Source organism: Curcuma longa, chromosome 15 (genome assembly GCF_044706935.1).
Source record: "Curcuma longa cultivar G26 ecotype Majalengka, Jawa Barat chromosome 15, ITB_CL_G26_1.1, whole genome shotgun sequence".
NCBI lineage: Eukaryota > Viridiplantae > Streptophyta > Magnoliopsida > Zingiberales > Zingiberaceae > Curcuma > Curcuma longa.
In genome coordinates, this window is record NC_133875.1 from 5343092 (window position 1) to 5367622 (window position 24531).

At 37.3% G+C, this 24531-nt stretch overlaps 3 protein-coding genes and 1 pseudogene across 3 annotated transcripts; 3 read left to right on the top strand and 1 right to left on the bottom strand.

Moving 5' to 3' along the window:
- The first annotated feature begins 1642 nt into the window (after nucleotides 1–1642).
- On the top strand, nucleotides 1643–6881 carry LOC141846273 (serine/threonine-protein kinase SRK2E-like). The gene is made up of 9 exons (XM_074734285.1): nucleotides 1643–2059; nucleotides 3563–3637; nucleotides 3724–3825; nucleotides 3905–3958; nucleotides 4037–4129; nucleotides 4238–4330; nucleotides 6017–6121; nucleotides 6198–6296; nucleotides 6418–6881. Exons 1-9 carry the CDS (start codon nucleotides 1877–1879, stop codon nucleotides 6709–6711), a joined length of 1098 nt encoding a protein of 365 aa, XP_074590386.1. The 5' UTR covers nucleotides 1643–1876; the 3' UTR covers nucleotides 6712–6881.
- A 1161-nt stretch (nucleotides 6882–8042) lies between these two features.
- On the top strand, nucleotides 8043–9333 carry LOC141845828 (uncharacterized). The gene is made up of 5 exons (XM_074733831.1): nucleotides 8043–8528; nucleotides 8646–8807; nucleotides 8918–8983; nucleotides 9066–9131; nucleotides 9235–9333. Exons 1-5 carry the CDS (start codon nucleotides 8160–8162, stop codon nucleotides 9331–9333), a joined length of 762 nt encoding a protein of 253 aa, XP_074589932.1. The 5' UTR covers nucleotides 8043–8159.
- A 100-nt stretch (nucleotides 9334–9433) lies between these two features.
- On the bottom strand, nucleotides 9434–21049 carry LOC141846272 (uncharacterized; annotated as a pseudogene).
- A 1635-nt stretch (nucleotides 21050–22684) lies between these two features.
- On the top strand, nucleotides 22685–24167 carry LOC141846421 (uncharacterized). Its single transcript, XM_074734465.1, has 3 exons — nucleotides 22685–23119; nucleotides 23195–23542; nucleotides 23668–24167. The coding sequence occupies exons 1-3, from the start codon at nucleotides 22685–22687 to the stop codon at nucleotides 24142–24144; spliced, it is 1260 nt and encodes a 419-aa protein (XP_074590566.1). The 3' UTR covers nucleotides 24145–24167.
- Nucleotides 24168–24531: the final 364 nt, after the last annotated feature.

The following is a 24531-nucleotide window of genomic DNA, read 5'->3' on the forward strand; positions in this document are numbered from 1 at the left end:
TATTTTGGGCAAAAATGAGCTTCCTTTTTTATCCCAGTAACAACTACGATTTCATAATTATCATAATATATATAAAAAAAATTGAACAAAAGTCAAAAGAACTCCCTTTTAACTAAAACTGTTTAAAGCCTCCAAAAGACTTTAAACTAGATTTTTTTAGCCTGAAAGTTAATCGTTATTGATTTCATCTCATAATCAATTATAAATCTTTGAACGAGTTTGGATTTGATATATTATACGTCTTATACTTTAACCCAAGTTAAAAGTTATGATTCTCAAAATTTAAAATTTAGTGTTTACATTGTTATAGCTATAGAACCGTAACTGCTACACAATTGTAAGAAGTTACAATTTTATAGTTGATACAACTGAGCTGTCACGTAATTGTAGCAGTTATAATTTCGTATCTATTACATAGTTGTAGCAATTATGATCTCGTAATTACTATAACGTGAATGTTAAATTCTAAATTTTGAGAGATCATAACTTTTGACTTGGATTGAATCACGGGACTTATAATATATCAAATCGAAACTTATTCAAAGATCTACGAGGTAGAATCCATAATGACTAAATTTCAAGCTCAAAAAATATCGTTTAAAGTTTTTTCAAAGACTCCAAGTAATTTTATTCAAAAAGGGTGTCCTTTTGACTTTGCTTAAAAAAAATTTAGAGAGCTACTACGATCCTATAGTTGCTATAACATGAATGTTGACTGGATTGAATCACGGGACACATAATATATCAAATTAAAATTTATTCAGAGATCTACAACTAATCTTGAGGTGGAATCGATAATGTTAAGTTTCAAATTCAAAAAATATCATTTAAAATATTTTTGGGCTCCAAACAACAAAAGAGGTACCCTTTTGGCTTTGTTCAAAAACAAATTCATGTCGTAACAATTACAATGCTACAATTGTGTAGCAGCTACGACATTGTAGCTACTACAACGTATCCGATTAATTTAGAATTTAAATAAGAAATAAGCTGTACTAGAGAACAATTATATCATTAGGAATGAGGAATATCTATTTGATAAAAAACTTAAGATGCATCGTTCACAATTCCATAAAAATAAAAAAGGGTTCTTTTGACTTTTGCCCTGCTATTTTGCATGCTGTTTTTAAGAATATATTTTTATCATGCTTTTTACTTTTTGTTAGTTTATATTTATAAAATAAATAATTCCAAAAATCAGGACATATATTCACATGTAAGTTCAGACACAAATGAACTTGCAATAAATTAAATTATTTGTTATGTATAATTTCTGATCCAATAAGCTGAAGGATAAATTGGAGATGAAATTAATTATTTATTCACATGCATAATTTTTATATTACTTTTGTTTTTTTTATTTTAATAAATTAAAATTTTCTTTACTATCTATATCGAGTTCAGGTGTTGCTAAGTATCTATCAATCATTAAAGTCAACTCTTATTAACCGCACGATCTGAATCGTACGGCACGGCGCATCGAGAGTATTTGAGGAGGGCAATCTCGTCCATGCGCTTTCTTTGTCGGATATCTCAGTCGCCTGCGATCGCATGCTGCTGCGACGCCGCCTTCTTTGTCGCGTGGATTCCTCTGGGCGTTCGCAGGCAGTGCGAGAGTAAAAATGAGGTCAGTAGTCCATCTCCCCCAATCCTGAGCGAGCGTGAGAGAGAGAGAGATTGAAGAGGCGAGCTGGGAAGCGGATCAATCCAAGGTCCAGAGCAATTCGCGGGGACGGCACCGCCTGCCTCGCCGCCGCCAAAGACGTCGCTTTCCGACCAGCGCAGAATCCGGTGAGTGGCCTGAGTGAGGGCTGAGGAGGCGAGGCGATTGATCTGATCGGAAAAGGAGGGAAGTTGATGTGAAGGCGGTGCAACGATGGACACGCATCGTGCTGCGCTCACGGTTGGCCCGGCGATGGATCTGCCGATAATGCACGACAGCGACCGGTACGAGCTGGTGAGGGACATCGGGTCGGGGAACTTCGGGATCGCCAGGTTGATGAGGGACAAGCAGACCAAGGAGCTCGTCGCGGTCAAGTACATCGAGAGAGGCGAGAAGGTCAGTGTCGTCTATTCATGTTTATCTCGTATAAAAAAAATTCCATTCTCACTGGACTTTTAGCTAGTTGATCTTAAAAGTTCTTATTTGATGGACCAGTTTGATTAAAATTTATATCAGTTTCGCCAAATCATTCAACTTCCTTTCTCATAAAAATTATATTTTTGGCAAATTGACAATACAAGATTCTATTTATGGTGAGTTAGATCCTCATTTCGTGTTATCCTGCTTTGTAGAACTTAGAGCTTAAGTAGTTACAAGGCCTGTGAATTCAATAGCTACTTTAACATGCTTAGGTGCTGCTTCTTATATTTCAGTCGATTGTGAAGGTATCATTGTAGTCCGACTTGGCGTGTTTTTTTTTTTTTTTCTGTGATTTTTTTATCTTGCTTATCTTGCTTATGCCTACAAGGAAGCCTACTTCTCATCTTTTCCTGCGATATGATAGGAACCTATACTCTTTGTTGGCATAATCGTAGCTTGACGGGCGTAATCATCTTTAGATTATGAAGCGATTGGTTGGTCTTGGCATGCCAGGGATTTGCTTTTGAATTTGTCTGATAATCTTCCTTTTTGTACAACTTGCATGCTCAGGTTTTATGAACTTCCTTTGTTATTCTGTGAATCTGGAAGGACTTGAAATCACAGGTCAATTTTCCTTTTTGAATTCGCTAGGAAATAGTAGAAGACTGCAGATATAATGTGACTCTGTTATTTTTTCCCCTTCCATGTTCTGCATTTTCAAATCTATTCTTTGATTGTGTTTTTTTATCATTGAGAGTTCTCAAAAATAACTTTTTTTAAGAGAAAAGGAAGGGATAAAGTAACCCATCTAAGTAGTGATGAAAGCGAGATTAGATCTCAAGACCTTGTGCAACACTACCATGGTCCTTGCTGTTTATTTTTAAGCTAGTTGATACAATATCTAGTTTTAAAAACAAAAGTTGTATTTGTAGTATCAACGCAGTCCTTCATAACATGTTGATATTTGGTTTTCCCAATTTTCGAAGATGCATTTTAGGCTAACGGATCTTGATAGGTGCAAGGGCTATGCAGTAGTATTGTTAAGTTCCATTTGTTATGCACATTTGCAATTGTTTGATCATTGTATTTGTTCTTTAAGATGTTTTGAAATCTCAAAACTTCGCACTTGGTAGGGAATAGTAGAAATCAACCCCTGCACTAATTCAACTGTATCATGATTATCTTATTTGCATCTTTTAAGTCCTAAATAATGTGGCTCTTATTCCATTTCTAAAGTGTAAATTATATCATTTAGGTTCTTTTGTTTAGTTATTACTAACAGATAATGGTCAAAAAGTTGGCTGCATAGAATTTCATTGTTGGGAGTTTTCAACTGGATTAAGGGCTCCTTTTTGTTAATTAGTTTAAAATCTGCTTGATTAGCCACATGGATGACCACAAACATTTGAAGATCACTATGCATGCAATAAGCTTACGTTTCTGATGCTAGCTTAGTTGATTGTCTTTTTGTTTTTGCAGATAGATGAAAATGTTAAAAGAGAGATAATTAACCATCGGTTGTTGAGGCATCCTAATATAATCAGATTTAAAGAGGTAAGTTCTTGTCTGAAGATACAATCCACTTGTTTTGGTAGAAAATTTAACTGTTCTATGAGCCTTCTTTGCTACAATCTTCTTAGGTTATTCTAACTCCGACCCATTTGGCGATTGTTATGGAATATGCTTCTGGTGGTGAGCTTTTTGAACGAATTTGCAATGCAGGACGCTTCAGTGAGGATGAGGTTCTATTTTATGACAAGTTACTTATTCATATATATTACTTCATCACAAATTGCTTCTGACTTTTGCCTTTTCTTGAAGGCACGATTTTTTTTCCAGCAACTTATATCTGGAGTTAGCTACTGCCACTCAATGGTATGTTAAATAAAACTATTTGTACGTTCTGTGGGCATGTATTCTGCTCAACTGATTCGTGGTCTCTTTATTGTCAAGCAAGTATGCCACCGTGATTTGAAGCTTGAAAACACTTTGTTAGATGGAAGTGTTGCTCCTCGTCTGAAAATATGTGATTTTGGATATTCCAAGGTACAAATTACTAGTTGGTTATTATGTACCAGGTCTAAAAAGAAAATACTTGTATTCATCTGCATGATCTTTTTTTTTTCCTTTGCTGCTGATATTCTGTTATTTCAGTCATCTGTTCTGCATTCACAACCAAAGTCCACTGTGGGAACTCCTGCATATATTGCTCCTGAAGTGTTACTCAAGAAAGAATATGATGGCAAGGCAAGTTCTCTTATGTAGTATTTTTCACCATGGCAATAATTAGATTTCAAGCTAAGTAAAGATGGTCTATCTATATTTCATAGGTGTTAATAAGTTTAACCATTTAATCATACAGCCTATTAAACTTGATTCGCTGTGAAAAAAGTTGTATATTCTGTCATCCCATCTTTTGATTATACTATCATGTCACTATGCATCCAGGCCTTCCAATAGACATGCACATAGAGATGTTTGTTCTTTTGAGATCATTTGGTTCTTTGAACTTTCGAAAATTTATCATGCTCCATCACTTAATCTTTCTTCATTGGACTATTAACAATAAACTGTGCCTGCCTTCACCAAATTTTTTTCATTCCCCGTCGCTCAATTATTTAAAAGTAAGACCTCTACGTGTCCGATTTCCTATCTCACTGAGATAGTCATATGATTGATAGCTTTTGGATGTATTTGAATGGAGGAATCTGAAGGTAACCAGGAGGGTGTACAAGGGAAGTGAAGCCTAGTTTGGGAGAAAATTTCAAGGAGAGGAAAGCAATCTATGTCCCTTTTCATCCCTCCAACTAGTGTAATTACCTATCTCTTCAAATTGGGAATGAGGAGGGAGAGGAAATCACTCAAGTGAAAACAAGGTATTTATTTTACCTTTTTAAAAAGAAATCCTTATAGAACAAGGGCATCATGAGAGGATCAACCCTTGTTTGTTGAAGGAGAGGAAGAGTTTCCATTGCTCTCTTTGTCCTCCAACTAATGTAATTTGTTGTTCCCCAAGAAATGAGGGAGGGATACCACATAATTGATTTTTTTTTTTCTTTGCTTTGTTTGTACAAGAAATCCTTTTTAAAATGTGTATTATAGTCATTCTAAAAAATATTATCCTTCCTTAATGATGGCATCCAAATAGGAGAAATGATGCAGCATCCTTTGATTGTGAGAAAACAAACAAAACTGTTATTGATGTAGCACTAGAAGAGATGTACAAACCTCAATGCCAAATGATGCGACCTCAAATGGAAAAAGTTTCACAAAGGGGAAGAACTTTTTATTAAAACTGAAGATCTCTTAATTTAATTTTGAGAGCTCTTTTATACAACCGAAAATGACTTAAAGCCTAATCTATTCAATGGCATATTTCAAGAACATATCTCAAGCAAACATCTTCTTGCTCTACTTAATGATCCGATGGCTCAGTTGCTTGTATGGTCTTAATGATATTTCTATGAGATTGAAAGCACTGGGAAATTGGAAGTCTTATAGCTGTAGTGAAGTAAAATACCAACTTCATGTTCTGATTGTAAAATCTGGAACTAGTGAGCAAAAGTTTTATTTCACAACTATGGACAAACAGTAAAAAATATTCGGTTGGTGAAAATAATGCTGTTTTCATAGTGTTGTCTTGTGCTTCTGAGTTAGCAGTCATAATCATTTGCTTTCTCACAATGTTCATCCCCAATCATTGAGCTTCCTACTAAGAGTGTCCGATATATGTGCAAGTTCCATTTAGTGCATCTACTAGTCTCTAATCACAGTACTCTCATCAATTTTTTTTCACTCTTCAAAAAAAATTTCGATTGTCTTTTTTTCATCTCAAATATTGTTATCATCTTCTTTTATGTCATAATTACGTTCATTTCATTCACTATTCTCCTCTTTTGTGATATGTCGTAACATCGATAATAGTTTATGCAGATAGCTGATGTGTGGTCTTGTGGAGTCACTTTATATGTAATGTTAGTCGGAGCATATCCCTTCGAGGACCCAGAGAAGCCTAAAAATTTTCGAAACACAATAGAGGTAATACTTATCAAGATATTACTTCATGGATATTGCATATTTGTATCATCTAACTTTCTTGCGATACGCTGCACAGTGTATACTGAACGTTCAATATTCGATTCCGGAGAACATTCCCATATCTCCTGAATGTCAACACTTGATCTCGAGTATCTTTGTTGCTAATCCTGCCATGGTAAGCTCTTGCACACAAGGCATAGCTTAGAGCAAGTAATCATAATAATTTGTTGTTAAACACAACTTGAATGGTAATTCACTATTCCTCAAACCTATTTAGCTAATACCTGAACTTGCAGAGAATTTCAATTCCTGAGATACTCAACCATGAGTGGTTCTTGAAGAACCTTCCAGCCGATCTGATGGATGACAACACAATGAGCAGCCAGTATGAAGAGCCTGACCAACCGATGCAAAGCAGCGACGAGATAATGCAGATCTTGGCCGAGGCAACTATCCCTGCGGTTGGCACGGCTGGACTCAACCAGCACCTTTTCGGTAGTCTGGAACTTGACGACGACGATATGGAGGATTTCTACTCCGATCCAGACCTCGACATTGAAAGCAGTGGGGAAATGATCTATGCCATGTAAATTATCTTGGTTGGGTCATTGTCACTGAAGAACTCCACCTCGAGCTAAATTGGGCAACATCTTGTTTTGTTTTTGTTTTCTCTGCTATCATCTTTCCTTGGATCATAAGGAGCTTGGATTGTGGTAAGAAACTACTTTGATTCTAGAAATTGTCTTGGTCATTTCATTGATGCAGGGTTTGAAATTCACAGCTTTATTATTTTAGCAAATCATTTTGATTCATTTATGGAGTAAATTTAGAACATTATTCTTCTTCAGAATGATTTACTGGGGCATCAAAACAAAATGTGATAGTTTTGATGTTTTAATAAAATACTTTCATAGTTAATCAGATGAGGATTAATTATTTTCAATGGAAAGACACTTCTAGAATACTAATTGCGGAGCGATGTGTTGTGCGTATTTTCTGATTTACTTTGACGATCGATAGAAAATCAATATTAGTTTATTTGAAAAATTAAATATTTAGATTAGGATTACTTTAAAAAGAAGAAGAAGAATTATCCAAAGTAAATCAATCACTTAAAAATTAAGGATGTAAATGAGTCAAGCTGCTCGCGAGTTATTTGAGTCGCAATTCGAAATTTATTTGAGTTCGTTCGATTAAGTTAACGAGTCGAGCTCGAGTTTGATTTCCAGTTCGAAAAAATTATCGAACCAAGCTCGAGCTCAACAGTATTTGGTTTGTGAGCTTGTGAACATGTTCATTAAAAGACTCACGAATGTGTTCGTTAAAAAGCTCGCGAACGTGTGTGTGTATATATATATATATTAACGAGTCAAGCTCGAACTAAGCTCGTTTAACTTTTAAACGAGTTATTTTTGAACCGAACTTAAACTAAACTCGTTTAACTTTAAAACAAGTCATTTTTGAACCGAGCTCGAGCCGTTCGCGAACTATTTAATTTCATTACGAACCAAACTCGAGCTTAAGAATTAAAGTTCGAATCGAACTCGAGCCGAACTTGAGCTTAGGGAAAACGAACCGAGCTCGAGCTCGAGCTCGAGCCTTTTACTGTTCGGTTCGGTTCAGTTCGATTACACCCCTATTCAAAACCCTAAATTAAAAAAGATAAAACAAAAAAGCAATCTCTAGCTGTTGGTACTTCAGATGTCAATGAGTTCACACATTCCAGCTCTTGGAATCTCTGTCTCCATGATCATGCTCACCTCTTTCTTGTCTCCCATCCTTACTTTAATCAAAGAAAACCCTACACCTACCCTCATTCAAAGCTTCTTGCCACGGTTAATCACAAACCTCCTTCATCTCCCAATCATTTGCCATTCCATCTTCATCCAATCAGCAACAAAGTCAATGGCCGACAGGAACTAGTTCTTAAATGGGTAAACTACACCTCACTTAAGCATGCCTTTCACCTGTTTGTATAAATGCCTGAGTCACATTCCTTCTAAGCACATACTTTGGAGAGGTGGAGGTGCATAAAATAATGGCACATTCTTCTGAGCAAGATTATCGCCATGATGATCCAGGCTTTAGGCTCCCATTCGTGCCATGGTCTCCACAGTTTGGCTATGATGGCTTTGATGATCTGAGTGAATCAGATAGAGTTGCTTTGTTGCCTTCCATGGATTGCTTCATGGAGGGATGCCAAACTCCAGAGCCAGCAATTTCTTCCACCTCTGCATTTGGAGATTTGGCTCATTTGCTTTATGATGATGCCAGTAGCAATGAGATTGAGGAGTACTCCTGCATGAATCCGCCACAGATTGTTCCTGCTCCTCTTCATGATCAAATGCTTAAGACCAAGAGAAATCTAAAGGTTGACATCTCTGATAAGGCTCGAGTTTCGTCGAATGTAAGTGCGAAAAGCTCGAGCAATTAGGAAAGAAAATTGTGTATGCATTCATGGCCTAACGAGCTGGCTCTTGTTGGTCAATTATGGATTTAGATGACTCATATCAAAATATTGTAGGGGAAAAAGAGTGTAACTTTGAAGAGAGGCCCGAAGAGGACTAGGAGCCGTGTCGAGGAAGGCGGCAACGACAATGGCAACAGTTACTTTCTCAACTCTTGCAGCTACATCTCAGAGGATCAAGAAGAACCATCAACTAATCCCCAGAGTCTATATGCAAAGGTAACATTGACACACATTTTGTAGGACACTAACAAATTGGTATTATAACTTCGCGGCAAAGTTCTTACTTGGGACATATTCTACTGCCAACTACTATATTTTGAATACAGAAAAGGAGGGAAAGAATCAATGAGAGACTGAGAATTTTACAGAACCTGGTTCCTAATGGAACTAAGGTAAGCTTCAGATACTGATTTCCAACTTTACAATGTATCCAAAAAGGCGAAAATGGTAAGCTATTTGGTGCTATTTTAACAGGTTGACATTAGCACAATGCTGGAGGAAGCTGTCCACTATGTGAAGTTTTTGCAGCTACAAATCAAAGTAAGTAAAAGCAAAACTAACAATTAGAAGAGCACCTCATTTTCGAAGGCAGGTTCGGCGAGTTGTTTCTTCTCTCTTACTCCTAAATGCAATCATGTTGCAGCTCTTGAGCTCAGATGAACTGTGGATGTATGCTCCAATAGCTTTCAATGGGGTCAACATAGGCCTTGATCTAAAGATTCCTCCACTGCAGAAACAATGATGGGAGATTCCATGAATGTAATGAGATCATATAACTCAAGTAATGAAATCCCAAGTGAAAATAAAGCATAAATTGATGTTTGGTGGCAAGAAAACTCAGTACTTGTACTATGATATCAATTTTTACAGTGAATAAGAAACCAACAGCAAATATAGATGAGACAAAATGAAAAATATTGGCAAATTTTGCAGGTATCAGCTTTCACTCAACTATAACTGGGTGGCAGCATAGTATGTATGATGACGATATACAACAATATGTGAGGTTTTTCCTGATGTTGACAAAAATACACATTAGATACACATCCCATCCCATCCATGTACTGGATGTACAAGTACAAGATTTCTTGTAACAATGAAGATCGGCGCGGCAACATGGAGCTTCATGTACCCATCCGACATTGCCCACGGTACAGCGGATGTAGCCAGTTTATCAACACTTGATGAACCTTATTGGTTAGGGATTAGTATTTACTCGGAGAAGAATCATGTGGTCGTTGACTTAGCATTAGCTCAACAAATGCTATGAGGTTATTGATTGTTAGTCTTCTGATGAATCCTAATTTTCTTCAGATGACATTAGCCTCTTCAACTCCCTTGATTAGACTTGGAAATCCTTCTTAATAGACAAGCCTCTTACTTCATCAGGTGCATTGCTGCTCTACATCATAAGTGACTTTTGTCCTCCGCCACATAAGGATTGAGCGATGCACGGGATTGAAAATTTCCAGCATGGAACTGCACTTCAATCTGAGTATTTGCTGAAGAACCAGATCGAACTGGCACAGTGTAACTCGAACGAGGAGGGGATAAACTAGGAAAAACCTTGACAGTGGAACTAGTAGAAAGACGGGAGGCAGCGGACTCAGGGAACTCCTTATGAGAATGTTTGTTGTCACTGTGAGTACAAGTAAAATCAGAGTTGTTTCCAGTATGATATGATACAATAAAGATTTTACTTGAAAAGTTCACAAAAGGATTACCCATTGACGGTTGGTTTCCTTTTAACGCATGGTTCCCTATTGGAGTTGCCTTTATCTTTTGGGTTTATAGAATTATCCTGTCAGAACAGATATGTATGAAGCATTCTAAAGAATATGCAGGTAGAACAATTCATCAAAAAAAAAAAAAAAGATCTGCAACTCACAAGTTTAATCCCCGCAAAAACCTGGAGAGAACCATGAAGATTGTAGTGGTTCGCATTTTGCAGAAAGGGATGGTCAAGCAACATTTTGGCAGTTGGCCTCTCTGCAGGATTCCTACGAAAGCAATGTCGGAGAAAATGCTTGCCCTCACTCGACAATGTTTCAGGTATTGGTGGATCTTCAAGGAGGACCTTAAACATTGCTTGAGGCTGTAATCATACCAAACAAAACTAATTATGATTTAAGGAAAAAAGAAGTACATCTAGGAAAACAGAGCTTAGAGCTTCACCTTTAACCTGCTAAGCTTCCCTTTATTTGGTTGCAAAAATAACCTTCAAATTAAAATATTTATTCTCATGAAATAATTGTTCTAAATTCAAAGGTAGTTATTTAATCCTTCAAATAACACATTCATTGGTTCGACTAGGTTAATTGAGCTAGGCAAATTGCAAGAGCAGGTTGGATTGACAAGCTACTTGGCAAGATCAAGGTAAGCAGGTCGGTTGAATCTATTGGCGGCGGGCAGGGTGATCAAGTCGGTTAGGGTGGACAAGCTGAACCAAGCAAATGGGTCAAGCAAGCTGGTTGGATCAGACAGGTCTAGTGAGTTGATTGGGTCAGTTAGGTCAAGCTAAGCAAATGGATTAGGAGTGTTAGATAAGCCCTATGGGCTTATTGGTTCGATTGGGATAGGTAGGCTAGTTAGGTTGGTCAGGTAGATTAGGTGAGACAGATTAGTTGAGCTGGTTAGGGGTGTCAGGCTGCTTGGGTTGAACAAGCAAATTGTGCAGGATAACTTGGGGCAGGCTAGTTTGGTTGGTAGGGCAGGCAGATTGGTTGGATAGGTTGAGACAGGCGAGGTTGTCGAGTTGGATTGATCAACCCAAACAAACTAGTCGAGTCGTTTCAGAGTGTCACATTAGTTGGGTTAGATGAACCAATTGTGAAAGTCAGGGGCGATTGGCCCAAATGGGTGCCCAGGCTGGACAAGACAAAATGGAGCAGTTAGCCTGAATAGGACAATAGGGTCAGATACACCTACTAGACCAGTCAAGGTCAAGACAATCAGGTTAGTTGAGATGGACACCGATCGATATGGTAAACCATGTAAAGAAAAGTCAAACAAATTATTTAGATAGGAATATTTATATTGTGTAAACTAATGTATTTCTTATAACATCCCTACCAAGCAAACACAAGAATATTATTCTATGTATATTCAATTCAATGAAACCAAAACAAAGAATAATTATATTCCCAATGAATAGCTATTTTATTCCTTATCTATTCCATTTCATGAACCAAACACATCATAGTCAACAAGCAACAGATGTATAAAAAAAATTGAAATCAGAAGCATACACACCCCATCTAGATTGCTCCATGGGTGCTTCCCTGTGAACATCTCAATGATTGTACAACCCAAACTCCAAATGTCAACAGCAATATCATATCCAATTTCTTGGTTCGTAGTAGCCTGCAACATCTGCAACGGAAAACAGGTTCAAGGTTCAGAAGAGTTACATATTGGACAATTGCTTCAATCATTGAAATACAGATTTGGAGTTAAAAACAAAATCTTTTGGTTTTAGGAGCTGCCAAGTGAATATTAACTGAGGAGTAAACTAGATTAGAAGCTAAAATTTCCGCAATCTTCTGCATCTGTTCAGAAGAAATTATCCTCTGTAGAAAGATAAATAGGGTTCAGATAGAGGACATTACTAAACCATATGCTGAAGGAGCAAACTTAGTTCTGATATGCAATTAATGTTTTGAGGAGATCAAATATAACCCCTTCCGATTTCTGAAATGTTAGAAAACACACATCAATATAGGAAACATATGCTCCAGCCAAACACTGGCTTCTAACTACAAAAGAAAATTTAGATTTACTCTTAGAGCCTCCTTTTACTTGGAAGGAAAATGAGTGGTGGATAATAGAGACAATGGAATTTCAAAATTTTTCATAATTTCTAGTGTTTTATTCACATATTCTTAGAAAGGATGAACTTGGATGGGTGAGAGATCTCTTTTATTTACCATTTTAGTTCTACCGTAATTAAGCAGAAATTAAATACCAACTATCAAGATATACCCATCCAAAACTCCTTGCAAATAATACCCATTTGTGACTCATCAGAACTGAACCACATCCTTAAGCCACCACATTAAACTTGCAAGCGTCAACCTTGAAGAGTGGTTGGCCCAATGGGCACAACGGCGAGACAAGTGGGTCAGACAACCTAGGCAATCAAGCGATGTAACAAGGTTAGACGACCCAGATAGGTCGGGTAAGCCAATTGATCTGGCCACGCTGAGCTAGTAGGTTGGATGTACCAAGTGAACCAATCAAATTGCGCGGGCTGGGCGAACTAAGTGGGCCTATCAATTTGATCAGGTTGGGCGGATTTGTATGGGCTAAGCAGGCTGGTTATGCAGGTCAAGTCGACTAGGCAAGCTAGTTAGCTTAGATGAGTCAGGTGGGTCAGTAGATTTGGGCGAGCTAGACAAGTTAGGTGGGTTGGGTTGGTTAAGCAAGCAAGAAAAGCAAAACAAGCTGGAAAATCCAAGCGAGCCACTTGATCCAAGTGGGTTGGGTGGCTGAAATGACTGATCAATTCAAATAGGCCAATCGATTTTGAGGTTTGAGTGGGTCAATGAGGTAGATCGGTGTGGGCAAACCAAACTAGATGATCGATCCATACAAAGTCAAGCTAGCCGATTGGTTCAAGTGAGCCAAGCTAGCCGATCAGTTTGAGCGAGCAGGGAAATGTCATGTGCATAGATCAATTTGGGTGAACTGAATGAACTGAGCATGTTGAATGACCCAAGCAGAACATATGAGCAAGTCAAACATCCCTTTTCATCCCTAAACAGTAAGTGAACATAAGAATAAATTAAATAATATTGATGCATCAATACCAATCCATCCCTCCAATTTTTTCATCTTGGGATAAACTAGCCCTTAGATTATTTGAAGACATTTGGAAATGGCCCTCTCTCCTTCTAGCAGGTTATCTGTGTTATCCATTCTCTTGCTTCTATTCGGGCTGCTGCTGCACAAAATGGAAGTCAATGCCTTAACACTAGTTCTTTCAACTTCACATGTATTTATGCTCAAACAGTATGCCATCCCAGAAAAGGTATTAATGTTTCTGCTGTGCCCATCACCATAAGCCAGGTAGAATGTTTTTGCCTCAAATTACAAAGTTCAGGAGCTTTGATCAAATATAGCAAAACACAACCTTAAGTACTTATTATCCTATTCATCTACACAAGCCTGTCAAAGGTGCAACCTTACAAAGAGTTACAAGAACCAAACTCATCTGCAGTTGATGCTTACTCATATTGGTTATAATATAGATTTTGGCAGTAAAGACACTGCTTTTCTACAGTTAAACAAAACAACTTCTCTGTTTATGCCAGCAAATTCAGTATCACCAAGCAGAAAAAAAGATAATTATCAAAGAACGCCATCAATTGAAGAATTTATACAAGTTGAAACTACTAAATAGAAGCAAAAAAATGAATTCTGTTGCTGGAGAAGAAAAAAAAAAGAAGGAAAAAAGAAATATACCTCTGGAGCCATCCAATATGGTGAACCCTTCAAGGAAAGAGCACGTGCTGCTCCACTTAACTGATTAAAGAAAAAAGTCAAATTACAAACATTAGCTAATGTGTCACATAGGCACCTCATTAGCTGTGTAAATGTATTTAATAAACCAGGACTCAAATTCTAACTGTGGTTTGATCAGAGAATGACTAACACTTTTCCTTAATTTTGGATTTTGTTTCACGTAGCTCAATTATATCCTTAATTTGGGCTTCACCTCTTGGTAGTTGAAAAGATGAAGATACAAGATTAATGTTTTATTCAAAGCATGCTAGTTAACTCTGAATTGTGAAAGGAAGAGTTTCTTTGTGCAATGTGGTTCAAGCTCTCCATGTTGGACATCAAACTATTGTCACCTTAGAAATTTCCTTGTTATCTTTGCCTTCTCATCCTACTCAAATCCTTGATATTTTACTCCCTAATCCCTAGGGTTATAACATTGATGTGATTTCAAGATTGCATTTACAAGAGTAATCCACAACAAGATTTATGTTAATCGACAACAATGACAAATTTTAACATTTAAGAAGATGAAAATTGTTGACAACGATGTTTGCACAATGAAAGGAAGTAGACAACAGTAAATAGTCAATTTTTATTCCAGCAAAGTAATGCAGATTAGGTTTTCCTGCTCTTCCTACTCTTAAAATATTTTTATCATGTTTTACAATCTTACCACACTGTTTTGCTATATCTTTTGCTTCTGCTTTCACAAATATTTGTCATTAATGTTTGTCTTCCATAATTTCATAAATTAGATTTGAGCATAAATTTGGACCAAATTAAATCTAAAAACTGGATTTTAAAAAAAATCACGTATCTATCATGTTTTAGCTAAATTATAATTTTTTCAAGGTACAACTTGATATTTCTATGTAACTATTTTCATTTAATTTATACCAATTTTACTTTAAATAGATAATAGAATTTTAATATCTACATTGTGATATTTTTATTTGTAGATCATTTTTATGTTTTGATGTTCTTAGTTTTTTGTGGTTCTATATTTTATTTTTAAAAATCCGAACCTTGAAGATAAACATCATTGGCTCAGATGAAGCACTTTTCAAGTTCAAATGACTTCCATTAAAAAAAGGAGCAGTCCAATGCACAAAGCTCCTACCAATGAAAGGTCCCGCCGGGGAAGGATCTATTATACGTAGTCTTATCCTGCATTGTAAAAGGCTATTTCCACGACTTGAATCCGTGATCACTAACTAGATCACACAGTAGCAATGTTACTGTTACGCCAAGACTCCCCTTCTTCAAAGGGCTTCCATATTGGCCAAAAATCTTTTTCATTGATCACTACCAAAGCAAATATTTTTTTCTGGATATTATTTTCATTTTGAGTCTTACATAGAACTAGAAGATTCATTTGTTTAAATAAGAGAATATTCAAAGAGACACAAACTATCCAAAAAAATTTTCAATCACTATTCGGCAATCTGCAGTTAGTGTTACATCTGACAAAAACAAGTTGTATATTGAGTATTGACTGGAACAACAACCAGAAAACATAGGTACTTCCATGATATCAGATTATTTACTCTCCAAAAAGCACAGAAAATATATATTAAAGTATAAAGCACATATTAGAAAGAACTATAATTCTTGGTGTACAAATTGTAGCTCAATTATAATCATAAAAATAAGCTTACATGTTTTGCCGTCCCAAAATCAGCAAGCTTGACAACGCCATTCACATCAACAAGCAAATTTGCCCCTTTGATATCTCTGTAGGAATGAACTACTGATTAGAGTCACATGTCTAAATAATGCACTGTTTCCCTGAACAAAAATGGCATACATTAAGGATTTCCTTTAACAATTATATATACTGTGAAGTTACTAGTGGCATATAAATCTAGTAGCTTAATTTGTGTCCATAAATTGAAATACAGAAGCCATCAAACATTGGCTGTCTTCAGCCAAAAAAGGAGCACATACTGGGCTTTTGTTTTCTAAGCCAAAAATTTGCACCTTGCTAGCAACAGATGGTTCAACTTCTCTTTTTGCATGAAATGTTGTTAAAATCATAACAGATGGAATATTTAAAAAAAAAATCCAAACAATATACCTCTTTATTTACACAGTAAGTTGGTTAAAATTTGATAAAAGCGTATATAAATGATCAAATTGTATGCCAGATCGCAACAGTATGTGCAACTACATATCTCTTCAAAACGAAAGAATGCATGATCAAAAAGTAAGTCCCCAATTAAGCATTTTAAAGATAATGATGTCGTGCTAATAGATACATGCTTGTGGAAATGGCATCATCAAAATTTTCATCAATGAGCAGTAGAACCACTAAGAAATTAGATCCCTGCAGGCAATCTATACTGCAAATGTTCATTATAGTGCATAGGTAAGAAAAGAAAAGGGATCAAGTTTCTGGCCTTTGGTGGATAGGAGTCTATGATATTATTATATGTTTTGTTTTAGGATCTAATTACTCCATGAGAAAGTGACACTAAGGAAAGTGAAACATATTAATTACAAGACCTAACCGGAGCACAAAATAGATATAGGAGCAGAAAAGGAAAATGTGAACATGACAAAGGACATGCACACAGCATGTCATGTTAACAGTGCAATATAACCTGCAGCATAAGAAAGCCCCACGTAAACAGATCCATAATTCCATTTATGTTAGTGAGTTTCAGAAAATGACCATTGAGATTGTTATAATTATTTATTCTTGCACCTGAAGATTTACATTTTTCTTCAAGGTTAGAAAAACTAGCCTTAAAACACTGACATCGCGATAAAGTAATTGTCTAGTAATGAAAAATCCCCAGAGATAGTAGTAGTTCTGAGCTATTTCTCTAATCATACCTAACCTATTTAGTTCAAGGCACAACACTAACCCTCATTAACCTTGTACTTTTAAACCAAATCTACAAGGAATCTCTGCTGCTTTTAGTTTCTCCACAATCAGTGCCTCTAATACCCATATCATACTGTTTTCCAAAGAATAACAGAAACCATAATCCACATCACTTTCCCTGGACTCATTCTATGTTACATGTTAATCACAATAGTTCATCACATTCAACCCAAGATCCTCACACTGAACAAAAACAGCAGGCACTCTTTTGGGTGGTCCCCAAGTCCGGGCATTGAACTATAACATGAAAAACATTCTCCTTTATCTAGAAGAAACATCAACAACAAGAGCCTAATGAATCTGCAAAATTGGAAGATACTTTAGAATATAGTTTATTAGTCATCTGACAACATTTAAATTAACTAAATTGTGAATTTGTGAGTTGCCATACAATCTCTTGGAGGAATAGCAAAAATTTATTTATTTTCAAAACAATTAAGGGTGAACAAAGTTCACCCAAAATATAATAAAGGAACCACCAGATATATGTAATGAGATCACCAGCATCAGAAAACTGACCTGTGCATGATGTTTTTACTATGCAAGTAAATCAACCCATTCAAAATATGACGGGTAAAATTGCGCACCACTGATTCAGTCATAGCTCCACAATGCTGTTGAACATACTTATTAATTGAGCCAGGGTGGACATACTCTAAATAAATGTACAGCCGATCCTCAATCTGCATATCCAAAACTGAATTCTTAAATAAAGATGTGAAAAAGAAAGACAAAAGATTAAGGATAACCATAAACAAAGCTCACTGTTTCTGTCCCATAGTATTGAACGATATTAGGATGCTTAAATTGACTGAGAAACTTTATTTCCTGCAGGAAAAGGGAAACAAAGGTTGATCAATTAGCCAAACACAAATAATCAATGTCAATGAAGTGAAATCATCAGATGTAATTGGAAATATTAGCTGAATAGCGAAGAGGGCATGCGGTTGAGACAAAGCCATTAATGTCTATGGAATTAGCATAGAGCATGAAATAACCAATGAGAAGGTAATATGGTTTATAAGTAGATATATATGCAACCTATGATATTGAGAACTAACCTGTTCCAACTGCTTCAAGCATTCAGCTGATTTGGGATCATCAGGAATTATATTTACTTCTTTCATCGCACATAAAGCACCAGTATGCCTGTTAAAGTGTATAAATTACATAAAAGGAAAAGAAGAAAGGAACTAAATTCCAACTATAAAATAACACAAATGTGCTGTACCTGTTAGTGGCTTCATAAACATTACCAAAAGTTCCACTTCCAAGTAGTTTTCCTTTCTGCCACTGATTAGTCTTGTGTAGCACCTCTGCTTTTGCTGCACTTTGATGAGAAAAAGTTGATTGTGAAGGAGGAGATGCCCCAGGAGGGAGAGGAAGTGGGTGCACTTCCACATTACCACCATTATCATGTTGTCTAGAAGAGCTCTCAGGGAACTTCTTTGTGTGCAAGGGTGAAGGAGGCCCACTAGGATTTCTAGATTTTGATATATTACTTTTAGTGTTTGGACTAGAAAATGGAGAAATTTCAGGACCATGAATCATTTTATCAGGTGATGTCTTTGACAGAAAAGCTGTCACCAGACCCATGGGAGAGATCTCTGGTGCAGATGACACTTTAAGGCCTGTACTGCATTTGCCAGATGACAAATTGTCTGCACTATTCAATCTCCTGGGGCTACGTATAGGGCTAGCAATAGGGCTTGCAAAATCACCAATTGCAACAGTTTTAGCAGGAATCTTCAGCCTGAAGTTCATAGTACTGGAAGAATTTGGATCTGGGAATTCTTTCCTCCGGTAACTAATTGTTGTCAGATTTGATGGCTTGTCAACATGTTGTCTACTCTGTGGATTAGTCTGGTAAGCTAACCTTTGCAGAGTAACAAATGCGAGTCAACAACATTTCCTCGATATCAAAACCAAAAGACAAAGGAAAATAAGAAAAATATTTCCTAAGTAATAAAAACATTTCTTACAACATAAGAAAAAGCAAATTACATATTCAGTAATTATCAAATCATATGCTTTTGAAGATCATACAAAATTTGTAGCGTAAAGGGTTTCAATAGCTACAAGCAGTGAAAAAAAACAAACAGAATGTCAGAATAATTTTTTAGGTTAGTGTCAATGTATGTCGATTGCAATGCTAGAGTGATGTAGGGCGATGTATAGCCTTAAGAGAATAGTTAAAGCTTTAAGATGTTTATCCTCTTTTTTTATTTTCTCACATTTCTTTGAAATTGTCTTCGTTTTTCTACATTCCACCAACATACCCATATGGCTGGCTGACATTAAACATGGTTACAAATGTTCACAAGCACCTCAATGCAGCTAAAAACTGTAATCTTTGACTTAAATAACACCTTACTGCTTCAATGATTTTTAGTAACAAGGCAATCCCTCTAAAACCAATACTATTTTTAATAAAGAGTATCAAGGGTGAAATTTATGCTTTGAATAGTATACAAGGATTCAATGGGGGCATTAAATTGTTGAGATAAACAATGTCTTGGGAGAGAGTAATTTTATCCGAAGGCCAGGGGAAACTAGTAACTTGGGTATTTGAATGCCATTATAGTGAGATTTATCTCCTAATTCTAAGTAAAAGTGGAAATATATGCACTGAAATGTTCCATTGAAATGGATGTACTTTTGTTGGAAAGCAAAGAAAGGGAGATTCCAGTACGCCATACACCAGCAATTGGTGATCTTTTTCTTTCACATCTCAGCAATTCACTACTAGTAAAGTTAGATTTTAAATAACTATTTCTCTTCCTCAAAAAAAGATTTTAAATAACATGAAGAACTGTTAAATTTACTTGTACTTCCAGAGAATCATGCTGTACACAAAAAAGAACAATGAATCTCTTGTTTCTAATACTATAATATCCTCAGACTAAGAAAATTTCCCCAGCATATCCTCTCCTAGAGACACCACAGAAGCGATATGCCAATACTCACAAGCATAACATCAAAGTTATTACAGAAAATAGTAGCACTGGTACAAAAGTTAGGATAACTATATACCAAGGAATTTTTTTTATCTTAATATTTAGTAAGAGTAAGCTAGAAAAACAAACATCTATTCTCCTGAAGCAGCTCGCAGTTATTGAAAAACGTTGGCAAATGCTTAAAATACACCAACAGAAGGGCTTAATAAGAAGTAGGCATCATAAGAAGCAAGATTCCAATATCAATGTTAAGAACGTTAAGAACCTCAAGGTCCTCAAAAATTTTAGAGAATGCAAATTGTTTCCTTCATAAGGTTTCGCATAAATGTTTTTCCATTGGGTACCATTAAGACTAAAAGAAAAAGTAACCAAGATTTCGTATAAAGATAATAATTTGCAAGGCAAAAAGAAAAAAAAATTGATGCCCAAGGATCCCTCAATTACACATCTCAAGCAAAGATATTTAGCAAGCAAAAATAATACCTTTCTACCGAAAACTCAAGGGTCGAGGGCTCGGCGGTCGTTCCATTCCCGTCACCTTCCGCCCTGTCCGAATTCTCCCACGGAGAGCGCAGAGGGCGTCCCACCGAATGCCGCGGAGAGGATCCCAAATCCTGGTCCGAGGCCGAAGCTCGCGAAGCAGCGGGAAGGGGGAGCGGACGCGGCAACAGCATGGGCGAGGACGCGCAACGGGAGGGTAGGGCGTCGACATTTCTGGTGGCGCCCGGCATGTCCCTGGAACTCGAACATTCGTACGCATCAGCCTCGAGGGCCAAGGCATCGATTTGGAGGTCGGTGAGGTGGCGGAGCTTGCGCTGGCGGGTGAGCTGGGGATCTCTGTCCCGGCTGCTCCAAGGGAAGAGGCAGGAATCCTTGGACCACCCCTTGCTCATCGGAGGAGAGGAAGAGGACGAAGGCGAAAAGGCGAAGGAAGGGGGAGGAGAGGATACGGTTGCCGTTGCTCTTCCACCAACGCATGACGAGGACAGAGGCGGAGGACATGGGTGGCGAGAGAGCAGGGTAGGGTAGCACGGAAGGAGGTGGAAACCCTTACCCTAGAAGTCGCCCATGGGAGGAGGAGGAGGAGGAGGAGGAGGAGGAGGAGGCGGTGGTGGTGGTGGCGGAGATCGACGAGGAGGAGCAGGAAATGAGCGGGCGGGGCCCCATGTCTCTCGGACACGCGGCTTCGAAGAGACGAGTTATTACGTGTTCTCGATTTTGACTTGGCCACGTGTCGCCTTCTTCTATCAATGTCATATCGGCCGATATATTACGCGTCACGATATATTGAGCAAAACGATATATGGTAAGCTTGTGGTTTATTTCGAGTTGATTATTTTAGAAAAATAAAATAGAGATCGATATTTGACTTTTTCATCATTATTTTGTAAATAACTAAAGTTTTTTTATGGGTATAAATTATTAATCTTTTTCATGGACCAATTTTAATTTGGATTTCCTACTCTATTACTTTACTTGCTTTTTTATCTATTATTTTTTAAACAAAAATTTAAAAAAATGTGCATCATGGATATTTCATTTTTCAATTATAATCAAATGGACATCCTATTTAACTCCAACGGTAGGAAATATTTTTTCATTATATGTAGAAATTAACATGTAATTTCTGTAACATGTAAAAGCTAATTATTAACTTTTACACCATGCTCGTTAAAATATTATTTTAATTAAATTATCACTCATAGAAGTAAGATTAAAATGATATAAAATTAGAAGCTCACAACTAGTTTTTATATAATTAGAAGACAAGTTGTAGAAGTTATATACTAACTTTTACATAGTCAATCGTAATCAAATAATGTTCATTTAAAATGAGATGATTGTTATGAAGGTTTCATCAATTGTTTTACTTATTAAAATATTATTTTAATTAAATTATTATTAAAGAAATAAAATTAAATGATAAATATTAAAATCTATTATTTTAAAAGTTATCATTATATTATAGAAGTTGATGGCTAATTTTTATACGATGTAAAAATCGTAGAAAAACTAATTTATTTTTAATGATGAAATAACTTATAAAAATTTTACAAAGATACGTTAAATATTGCACTAATTTGACTTTAATTGGAAAAGGAGTCGTCGTGTTTAACAAATGATGAGCCTTTTGATTTTTCTCTTATTTTTGACGTAAACATGACATCAGCATGACCTAACATATTCTATTTTTATTATTATTCAATAGACAATATCTCTTCACTTAATTAATTAATTTTGTACGGACTGAATACATGCGACAAATTTGCATGGCTTTTATAACGTAACGTACCCTACGTTGCATGGAGCTTGTCCCCCGTTCTTTATTTCCTAAATTAATTTTCTATTTTTAAATGCTGAAAATTATTAAATTCGCAAGGACTAAATTAATTATTTTGAAGCGAAACAATTTAATTAACATTTTGTCACATGGCAAATTCCTGCAAAACAAAATAAAAAAATTCGAAGAAAAAAATAAATTAAATACAGATTTTGAATATTTGAAATTTCGTCACGTGACAAATTCCTTCATTGATTTAATTTTTTTAAATATATATAAATAAATTTTAAATTTTAAAAAAATTATTTATTTTTGTCTTTATGTATTTGTTTCTCTTCTGCAAGGATGCGAGTTGCAGTCGCTCTCTCGCTTCTTCTTCTTCTTCTTCTTCTTCTTCTTCTTCCTCTGGTTTTTATTAATTGCCCCCGCAAAATTCTAACTAATTACATTGGAGTCCTCGTAGATGGAAAGGAGGCAAGGGTTCTTCACGGCGATGAGCGAGGAGCTGGCGAGGGGGTTGGCGCAGGCATGGAGGTGCGTGTCCGATCTCTCCCGGCGGTCACCGCCTCCCATGGAGGAGCTCCTCCTCCTCTCGCGGCCGTTGAAGCGTCTCGGGGCCGCGGAGGATCGGGCGCTTCTGAGGTTTGGCCGCCTGGCGCCGCTGATGGAGGGGCCGGATACCGGGGAGGAGGAGGAGGAGGACGGCGCGCGGAAGGAATGCGGGTGGGGGCAGTGGGCGGCGTGGGGCCGACTGCCATGGCCGCTGTTTGGCTCCGCCGGCGCCGCCCGCCGGTCGGATCTACTGCTCTTGCTCGGAGTCATTGCGGCGCCTCTCGGCCCTGTCCATGTTTCCTACGCCGAGACGCTTCCTCACCTTGGCATCAAGGATACCCCAATTGTGAGGATCCTCTCCGTTGAATGCTTGCTTTTGTGTTTGACGAAATGCCTGACATATTCCTATGAAATGCCCTAGGAAACGTCTTCGGCACAGTACATATTGCAGCAGTACACAGCTGCGTCAGGAGGTTCCAAGTTGTTGAGCTCGATCAAGAATTCTTATGTGATGGGGAAGGTGAGGATGGTAGCAACTGAGTTAGAGACAGCTACCCGAGTCATCAGGCATAGGAATTCTTCAAGAGATGCTGTATCTGGTGGCTTTGTGCTATGGCAAATGGTGCCCGAAATGTGGTACATGGAGCTCTCTGTCAGCGGCAGTAAGATTCATGCCGGTTGCAATGGCAAACTCGTTTGGCGCCACTCGCCTTGGGTCGGTGCCCATGCAGCCAAGGGCCCTGTTCGACCACTACGTCGGGCCCTTCAGGTATAGAACCAAGTCATGGAGCATGATTCTGTTAGATCAGATGACTACAAAATTTGATTTGTTTTTTATTTCCACCACGTTTTGTAGTAGCTTAATTCAGATTGTTCAGTTTTTGCATGCATTAGGGTCTTGATCCATTGACCACAGCAAGCATGTTCACCAATGCACCATGCATTGGGGAGAAGACTGTCAATGGGGAGGATTGCTTCATCCTCAAGCTCTGTGCAGATCCACAAGCTCTCAAGGCAAAGAGTGAAGGACATGTTGAAGTTATCAGACATGTCTTATTTGGTTACTTCAGTCAGAGATCTGGGCTTCTCATCCATATGGAGGATTCACGTCTGACTCGAATCCATGCAAATATTGGTGGTGATTCTGTGTATTGGGAAACTTCAATCAACTCCTCCATCAATGATTACCGGCCAGTCGAGGGGATTATGATTGCTCACTCTGGTTATTCAGTCATCACCCTTTTCCAGTTTGGGGAAGTAGCCTTGAGTCACACCAAGACCAGAATAAAGGAGGCTTGGACTATTGATGAGGTGGCCTTTAATGTCCCTGGGCTTTCTGTGGATTGTTTTATCCCTCCAGGCTCCAGCTGATAATAAGTTTGGGTCTTAGTGAATCTTGTGAGTTGCCCCAAGGAGATGAGGGGAAAAAAACATAATGGTTGGTTGGACTAAGGCCCTAGAGAGGTCACTCAATGAACACAATGATGAAACACAAAGCATCATGTGGAGGGTGGAAGTTTAATTCTAGTGTCATTTAATCTATTTAGTTCTTCATAACTGACAGGATGACCATGATATGCCCCTCTGTATTAAAGGTTAATTCTGTGCTCTCTAATATGGAAGAACAGAGTTTAGCACTCTTAAATTTGACAGCATTATATCTCAAAATGCAGATTTCTACTTCAAATAGTATGAACCTTCAGTTCTAGAGAACATTGGCTTTTGAGCATTATGCTATTTTGTTTTCTCACTGGGTGT